The following is an 8,617-nucleotide window of genomic DNA, read 5'->3' as shown; positions in this document are numbered from 1 at the left end:
ATTAATCACGTAGCATCAGATACAAACATAAAATAATTACTGAATTAACATGATAATACAGAACGGTCAAATTAGTATACAACAATCAAATTGCATTTCAAGAATAAAAACCTCAGGATGATAATGATACATACCGGTGCCAAGATTAGAGGCACAGTTATTACTGAATCATCCGTGATTCTACGTTCCTTCTTTCTTGGTTGTCAGCATGAAGCACTGCAATTATCGAAAAAACTGAACTTGCTCAAAACTACAGAGATATCAATCGTGGTGGTGTAATAACTAACTATGATAGAAGTGAAACTATATGCAGGTTACCAAAAACTACTGTTTTGAGATACTAATCACCATTTGAGATGACAATAAAGACATCGTCAAGCGACCATGTCCTGATCTCCGACTTGTTTTCAGGATTGATTATTGCTTGGTCTGTGCTGGCAAGACGATAACCAATCACAATCTCCTTCCGTTGGCGAGCCCTAACCATTATATCATAAAAGGAAAGCTCCTCTTGTTCATACAGATAATATTCTGCAGGCCGGATGCACATTTCATTACCCTGCAAAGTATGAAAGTAGAGCTTGAATTGTATGGATATGTAATGACTTTGCCATTTAAGATGCAAGATGCATCCTTTAAGCTCAAACACAATTTCACTTGTAATGTGTAAGAATTTATTCATGAACACAAATTGAACTTGTTCATAATGTTTTAACAGGCCATGATCTATATATTACTCAAGTTTAGATTGTTGAGTTGAGATATTGAGCCCAAAATTTAACCTAACTTGGCTATAAAGTTCAAAATCTCAAACCATGACAAAATTTGACCAGAATAATATTGTTTTGGTACCATGGCGGTGTTCCGACATACAATGTTGGTGGCAAATTGGAGAGTGAAGGAAATGAAGAACGAAAAAAAGAGAACACAATCATACATGTTAGTTCAGACTCTGTGTCTCATCTACCGTGATACAAATTTGACTATATATTATATGAACACAAGTTAAAAAAATAACAAATATTATTCAGTTCATCTTGATGTTTGATGTATATTGTAGCATGCCAAGGGGTATTGAATGTATACATGACACAATACTAACCGATACAATCGACACAATAACACAGGATAGATTACTTGTGCAGAGTAATATCGAGTTTCAATAATTTTAAGATTTCAAACCATGAGCTCATATAAAGCCTTGAATCAAGTGACAAGGTTCTAGGTTATAGTTAGCAGCTCAAATCGATCTCGATACTTCGAGTAGACTTACAAGGGAATAAATTGAATGGAGGGATCTTTATGCGGATCTAATTGATTGAGAGTTTAGTCGACTCATTAACCAATTGAATGCCCAAGTAGTCGACTAGAGGCTTTTCTAATCGATTGGAAGCGAACAAAATAGAGTAGTCAACTAGAGGCTTTTCTAAGTGTCCAGGGTGCCCAAAAATTGTTGTGGTCAATTATATAAAGGACTAGCAATCCAAAGCGAAAAATTTATTAATAGGTCCTTGCTAAATCTCTGCTCCCTAAACTAAAGTTTGAGTTTGACACTTCTGCAGTCCTAGTTTCAGCCACATCTTTTTGGAAGGTTAGTATATCATGGATTATCCAGAATTGCAGATTAAATCCCTCTAATCCAGTAAATCTTCTAAATTCTGCAGTATTTGGAGAGTAAACAACTCATACTAGCCACATGCTTAGGCATAAAGCCATACTTCCTCGCAGGTCGAACAAAAGAGTAGGTATTACTTGAATATGTCAAATGATATCATAGTAAACCTACAATTGTCAATGAAAAAATTATGAAGTTATTATTTAATGTGAAGTTATTCTGAAATGCTAAAAATGATAAGGACCACTAGATAAGGACATAGAGCTACCTCCTCAGCAAAAAGTTCTTCAAGAACCCGGTTGATTTGTTTGTCTTCAGCTACCATGGCTAGCGCCATACTCACCAGCTCATTTGACAGTACATAATCGCTAATTCTTGACACTGACACAAGATTTCTAGTCCTTGAATCCAATATCTCACTAATGATTATTGATTTGTCAGAAGCTTGCTGCATCTCACGTATCCAGGAGCTGTGGGAGAAGCCAGCATAACGCAAAGAAGACTTTGCCTCTTTGGATGGAAGACGTTTGGACTGCAAAATACAGAAGGTGGACAAGCTGGTAGAACAGTGATTAAACATACAAAGTAGAAGTTATTTGGGAGTTCAACCGTCAAAGCCATCAAATCATATCAGTTTCCTCAAGCAACTGACTAGGAGAATAAAGGAAAAAGAAGTGAAGGTATGAATAAGAATATACTTTTTTTATAAAAAAAAAAGAACAAATATTTTTACCATGTCATTTTCCCATATTTTCAATTTAAATTGGAGGGTTAAGAAAATTAAAACAGATAATATCAATCTACAAAATGTATCCAAATCATCGTTCTTAAAAATTTAGTGTAATGACTTATACCTGAATATCACGAATAAGGAGAAGGGTGGCCAGAGATCGTGAATCAGAATGCACAACAGAGTCCTCCAAAGACTCATCTGCAAGAATCAATATCTGTTCATTCAAAATATTTAAGTCATTTAATCAAAGACTAGAGTTAAAAAAATAATTTAACAAGCAAAATGAGATGTGCTAAGAGGGATATGATTTTTAAATTTTTATTCTGACAAATAAGGCATTTCCTGAAATTTTGCATACTTACAGAATCAAATGTTTCAAGAGGCAAGCTTTCCAAATGCCTACGAATAACAGCATTTCCCTCTTTATGAACAAGTCTTATATTTGTTAATCCAGAAAGATCAATTCCACCATCTGTAAGCTTTTTCTCCCTCTCCTTCTCAGGAACCTCATTGAACATCCAGAGTTCAGAGCCAGGGGACAGAAAAGCCTCTAGCACCTGATAAAAAAACTAACTTGCATCAAGATTCTGATTAAAACACACAGCAGTGCCCACAAATCTCTGACTAAACATAACCAAAAACCAAGGGAATACTAGAGATAATGTGCATGGAGTTTACGACATATATATCAAGAGAAATCAAAGATAAAGAAATGGATCACAACAAATTAGCTACAAACGCACATACATTTCATATTAATCTCATGTTCAACTGTGCATACCATTATCATATCATCAATATCACGACGCCAACCACAGAATAATATCTTTTCTGGATATTTTGGAGGGTTGGGAACATTGGGCAGAAAGCCCCTCTGCACCTGAGGCAATGAAGATTTACAGGTCAAGCCTGAAAATTCTTTGAAAAGTAAACATAAATGATAAGTGTCGTACATTGTGAGACCAATCATGCCATACATTACTCACAGGAATCATACACAAATAAATCACCAGCTTTCCACTTTTTCCTTGTTTTCAGATTCAGGATGAAAAGGAAAGTTTAGAAAAATAGTATTTAATTTGGAATGAAAACTTAAGTTTATCAAACTGGCAATCGATAGATGATAAGTTCAAAATAATCTTTACAAAAGTGAAACTGAAGCAATGATATGAAGTGAAGAAACTATCAAAAATGTATTAGAGTTTTTTCAAAATAAAAAAGTTTTCCAAAGAGGTTTTCAAAACATGGAGAACGAGAAACAACAAAGGGGCCTTGGTGTGTTGTGTAGGGCATGCCATTAACATACTTAAATTGCATACATCTTACTACCCGCTATAATATGTCGCTTGCTCCTAAACTACAGCAAGGTTTTTTCTGGTTCATAAAGGTCAAGTGAGGATTATCTTAGACTTATCCTATATCAACGTTCAACAATTCACAACTTTAGTATCTACAATAATATGTGCTTGAGTGCAAATCCTCAATGGGTAATATGTAAAACAGCGAAAGAAAACTCTAAGAAACTAATCCAAAAGATCACCTCTGGTAGAGGACCTGGTGAATAAGTATCATCATCCTCTGCAAGAACAAGGATTTCATCACCTTCTTTAAGAACATAACTGTCATCAGGGTTTATCAGAATTTTCCCACCATTTGCTGCAACCTTAACTCCACAGGGTACTGCATCAGGGAATGAAATCAGGGCATCCTCAAAACGCATGTCATCTAACTGGGGCCACCTCTTTATATAAAACTCGGCATTTTCGAAACCTAGTATATCTTCCCATATCTGCAAAGTGAATAAAATCACAAGTTTGAAGTTAGACATGGAAAAGGTTTCCAATAACCAACGATGGGTTCAATGGCCACTTTAGCCTTGAACCGAAAGGAAAAAGTTCAGTTTAGCCTGTTCATGTTATCACACTGGATAACCTACAGAAACAACCAACCATAAAAAAAAAACCTAAAAAACAAAAACTCAAAAAATGTAGACTAACGAAAAGATATAACTAAAATTCACCACAGACAATCACCAATGTAATTGAAGTTCTTCAGCAAAGTGACTTTATGTAAACAATTCTAATCTCTTTTAGTGTATGCTTTGCTCATATAAAAACATCATAACAATAAAGAAGGATCTGACCTTCCAACCAAAAGAAGATTATGACAATGGGATGGTATATAAAACAAACTATAAATATCATCAGATCAGTATGAGATGCAAACAAAATGTATTAACATGTATATATATGCTGTAATTATATGGTTTAAAATGTAAATGTGACCCCAATGCCCAGGTTGCATCGATAAGAATAAAATGAAACAAACATGGAACTTTATACCTGAGCTAGGCCGGGTTGAAGTGCACATTGTATCATCAAGCGCCCTATCACATCATGTGCAACAACTGTTTCAATCAGCTCCCCACCAACAAGTTTTACCAAAGGTTCATTATCAAGGTCGCTCAGTTCTACAACAACATGGCCCTTTAGGCCTTCTTTCACACCAGTAAGACTAAGCACCACTCGTAAAGCACGAGCATCACTCTAAGAAAAAGAATGCAACTGATTGTTTTAATTTATTACAGAAATAGTAAAGCATAGTTAGAACTCCAAGGTATGAAAGAAATAACTAACTTGATCTGCATTTGCATCAGATGCCAAAACAATGATAGCTCTTGCCTTAGAAACTGATACCTGACATATATTTAAGAGAAGCACTTAAAACAAATGCATAGAATTCTCTTATAGTACACATCTCAAATAACACATTTTATTACATGCAACCTTTTTCAAGTCTGCCAGTATGAGAGGACTTCCACTCCTACAAATAACCGAGGTACCCATGAAGTCAAATTCGAGCTTTGCAATGTCAATTTCCATTTCCTCCTTGTCCCTTTCAGCTAAAACCACAACAACACCTCCACCAATGCTCTTGTTTGCTATTGCTAGCTGCTTTAGAAGGGATCCCTGTCATCGAATGATTAGAGAGAAAATATTTATCCTGGAAAAATTATGCAATATGATTCTGTTATCTCAAGAAGAATGCAGAGAGAAAGGACCTAGACACTATGAATAAGACCAAGAAGGGTGTAAAAGGTTTTACTAGTGACAATTAGCATATTCAGGTCTTAAAATTCAAGGATGTCAAGTGTGTATGCTCTCTCCATCCATGTACTATGAAATCCTCAAAAAAATATAATATTATAACACTGGGCCATTTAACTAATAGCATTCAGATGGGATCAAACTTGATAAAACAGAAGGCTTAGCATTTCATATCCTCTTATTGCTCGAGAAAAATATCCAGAAGTTAAGGAGCAAAGAGGGAATCATGTGGTTAAGTTAAGTGAAGCAACTTCTGAAATAGTTCAAGTTGAAACAAAATTTACACCTAAAAAAAAAGGCTCAACCAAGGTTCGAAAATCTCGAGCTGATTCAATTTTTATTGGAACGATACTATTTCCGTATCGTACTAATGTTTCAATATGGTATCAGTGGTAAATTGGAGGTGGAAGAAGGAAATAGAAGAATAAGAAAAAAAGCAACTTTATAGTTAAGTTCAATAGAAGAGAAGCCTTGACGAAACAGTAAAGTTGCTGTCATGTGACCTATAAGCCACAAGTTCAAATCTTGAAAACAACCTCTTGTAAAGTAGGGTAAGACTACGTACGATAAACCCCGAGACCCTGCATTGATAGGAGCTTCATGCACTGAGTTATCCTTTTTTTTATAGTTAAGTTCAATAATTATTTTCTATTCGAATGCTATGATTTTGATATTATTTTTTATGGAGACAAATTACAAAAATAACAACATTATCTCAATTTTAGCATGCCAGGAGTATTGAGTGTAGACATGAAATGATACCTGTCAACATGATAGACATAACGACAAATGAAACATTGTCTTAGTATTGAGTAGTATAAGTTTCGGTAATTTGACATACTTTGAGCTTTTCGCCCGACATGGTACGAGATTTCAAAGCACGGGCTTAACATTTATTCTTCTTAAAGGCAAATCCTTTTAGTTGATAAGGCCAAAATATTGTTGTATTAAAATATAGTTACAACTCATGTAATTATACCCTTAAACATTAGTAATTCTATCTAAAACTTAGGCATAAGGATAGGTATGCCTTAGACTAGATTATATCTAATAATTTTTTTTATCAAACACTACAAAAGAATGGCTAATGACTTCCTCAACTTTTTCATGATGAGTTTGCTCTAGTCAAAATCATTAAAATTTAATAATTTTGCAGTGTTACTTCATATTACATACTCCATAAGTCTTTGAAAAAACAGCAACTATTCTTTGTAAGTGTTTCAGTCATACACTACCACTTTTTCGGGGAAAAAATAGCTTACCAATTTGTCACTCCATCCAAGAATTAGTATGTGATCACTCTCAATCACCTCACTCTTGCCCTTGCGCCAAGAATCGACCTTCTCTGAAATGGCATCAGATACGAGACCAAGCATCATTGCAAATATCAACATTCCTCCTGAACTGATTGACACTGAAACAATTCGTGGTCCTGAGCCAACCTGGTCAGCATGGTTCCCGGAGTCTGCCACAAAGGTCCATGAATACCAAAAAGCTTCAGGAAGGCTTGCATCACTGACCGCATACAGTGCCAAACCACCAATTCCAATAAGCAATATTGTAGCAAAAAGAAGGGCAAGAAGTTTAGCATAAGGATGCACAGAAAAGAAGACATCCACTCTGTAAGCAATCCTCTTCTTGAGAGGGACCTCCTCCTCATTGAAATTCAAGGGTTTGGAAAGTGACTTTATGTGAGGGAGGTGGTCAAGGCATTTTAGTAACAGGAATGGTGTTACAAGTGACAACACCACAGTATACAGCGCAACAGTCCTACTATCGATGCTATTTGTGTCTAACTGCAAAACTGCAACTTTCTCATGAGTAATGCCATCATCATAGTTGCAAAGTTTCTTAATATTAGTGATCTGTTTCTGCAAATGGGTTCAATAATTGCAAGAGAAATTCGGTTTAAGTATCTGTCTTTAGTATTAAAAGAGTTGAAGAAACATGATTCTAGAGGAAAAATATACCTCGAGCTCTAAAACCCTTTGTTGCTGAGAAATCGCTAAAATGGCGCATATCACAGTTAGCTGCCCAGAGTTTTAGGAACACGGTGAAATCAAAAGAGCAAAGAACAAATGAACGTCAAACCAAAACATCGAGATGAAACTAGATACTCACGATTAAAAGAATGAAAGAATAGTCAAACCGGAAGTTCCTTTCAGGAGAACGGGAAGAAGAAGAAGAAGAAGAGAATAGGTTCTTGCTTCTTTCGTCAATCCGCTTCACCAACTCCTTATTCACCTCCTCAGATACCACCACTTTACTCCGATCCGCCAGTCTCTTCGGCGGCAGCGGCAGCGGCAGCGGCAGCTCCATCTTCCTTGTCCCGGAGGACGCGGTCGCTGGGCGCGCCGCGGTAGCCGCCCGACTGTTGGCGCGGGGCCGGGCCGCATAGGGCCCGAGGAACGAAGGATAAAACCAGTCCCGGTCAAGGACGCCGCCATTCGCGGGGGAATCGGAGGGGTTATCGACGGCGACAGTGAGCCTCCGAGGGGGCGGGAGGGTGGCGGTGGCGGTGGCAGCGCGGCGGACTAAGGGTGGAGAGGAGCCATGGGAAGAGGCGGCTGACGACGAGGCGGTGACGGTGCGGGACTTCTTGAGCTGCGGCCGAGTCCCACCGTTGCCGAGATCGGACGACGAGGTAGAGGAAGGGTTAGAGTCGGAGCCGTAGCTCGGATCGCCGACGCCGACGCTCGTCGGCATCCCGTCTCCGATTGCTCCAACTACGACTGTGCTTATCGAACTAGTTAAGTCTGATTAGGTATCCGTTTGGATGTTGATCCGGATGCAGAGATTGGGAAGCAAAAAGGTCGTGGAATATTTCCGCTTATTGATAGTTTAATAATTATTAGGATGGCCGCAGCCAGCCAACGGATTACGTCCAGCGTGGAGTGGACGGTTGGCGACTAGGTGGTGACGTGATTCATCACGGAGAAGCCCCCGTGCTGGAGTAATGGATCAGCTGTATTTTGTCGAACAAGAAATAGGAGAACCAATGGCATATACATACGCTACGTGGTCATCTTATGGTTAGGGGGAAGTGGTTGGAACGTTTCGTGTTGCCTAGGTTGCCTATATGCGGTGGTGGGTAGCAGGAATGAACTCACCTCTTTTGATCTCCACCATTCCAAAAATACCCCCAAAGTTTAGCTATTTTTT

The 8,617-nt window shown here is 37.8% G+C and overlaps 1 protein-coding gene across 3 annotated transcripts; it reads right to left on the bottom strand.

Annotated features, from left to right (window-relative positions):
• Positions 1–8,187, bottom strand: LOC141834740 (putative ion channel POLLUX). Of its 3 annotated transcripts, none has more exons than XM_074722082.1 (13): positions 7,577–8,187; positions 7,426–7,485; positions 6,718–7,326; positions 5,135–5,317; positions 4,985–5,044; positions 4,691–4,894; positions 3,889–4,137; positions 3,130–3,228; positions 2,711–2,905; positions 2,470–2,562; positions 1,884–2,147; positions 319–559; positions 1–216 (listed from the first exon to the last, which is right to left on the bottom strand). In XM_074722082.1, exons 1-12 carry the CDS (start codon positions 8,159–8,161, stop codon positions 341–343), a joined length of 2,820 nt encoding a protein of 939 aa, XP_074578183.1. In that variant the 5' UTR covers positions 8,162–8,187; the 3' UTR covers positions 1–216; positions 319–340. The 3 variants fall into 3 exon arrangements, with proteins under 3 accessions (XP_074578183.1, XP_074578182.1, XP_074578184.1); XM_074722081.1 differs by having other exon boundaries at positions 349–559; XM_074722083.1 differs by lacking the exons at positions 1–216; positions 319–559 and having other exon boundaries at positions 1,931–2,147; positions 2,470–2,546.
• Positions 8,188–8,617: the final 430 nt, after the last annotated feature.

Source organism: Curcuma longa, chromosome 9 (assembly GCF_044706935.1).
Source record: "Curcuma longa cultivar G26 ecotype Majalengka, Jawa Barat chromosome 9, ITB_CL_G26_1.1, whole genome shotgun sequence".
Classification (NCBI taxonomy): Eukaryota; Viridiplantae; Streptophyta; class Magnoliopsida; order Zingiberales; family Zingiberaceae; genus Curcuma; species Curcuma longa.
Note: the sequence above shows the minus strand (reverse complement) of the source record. Positions and strands in the feature narration are given on the sequence as shown.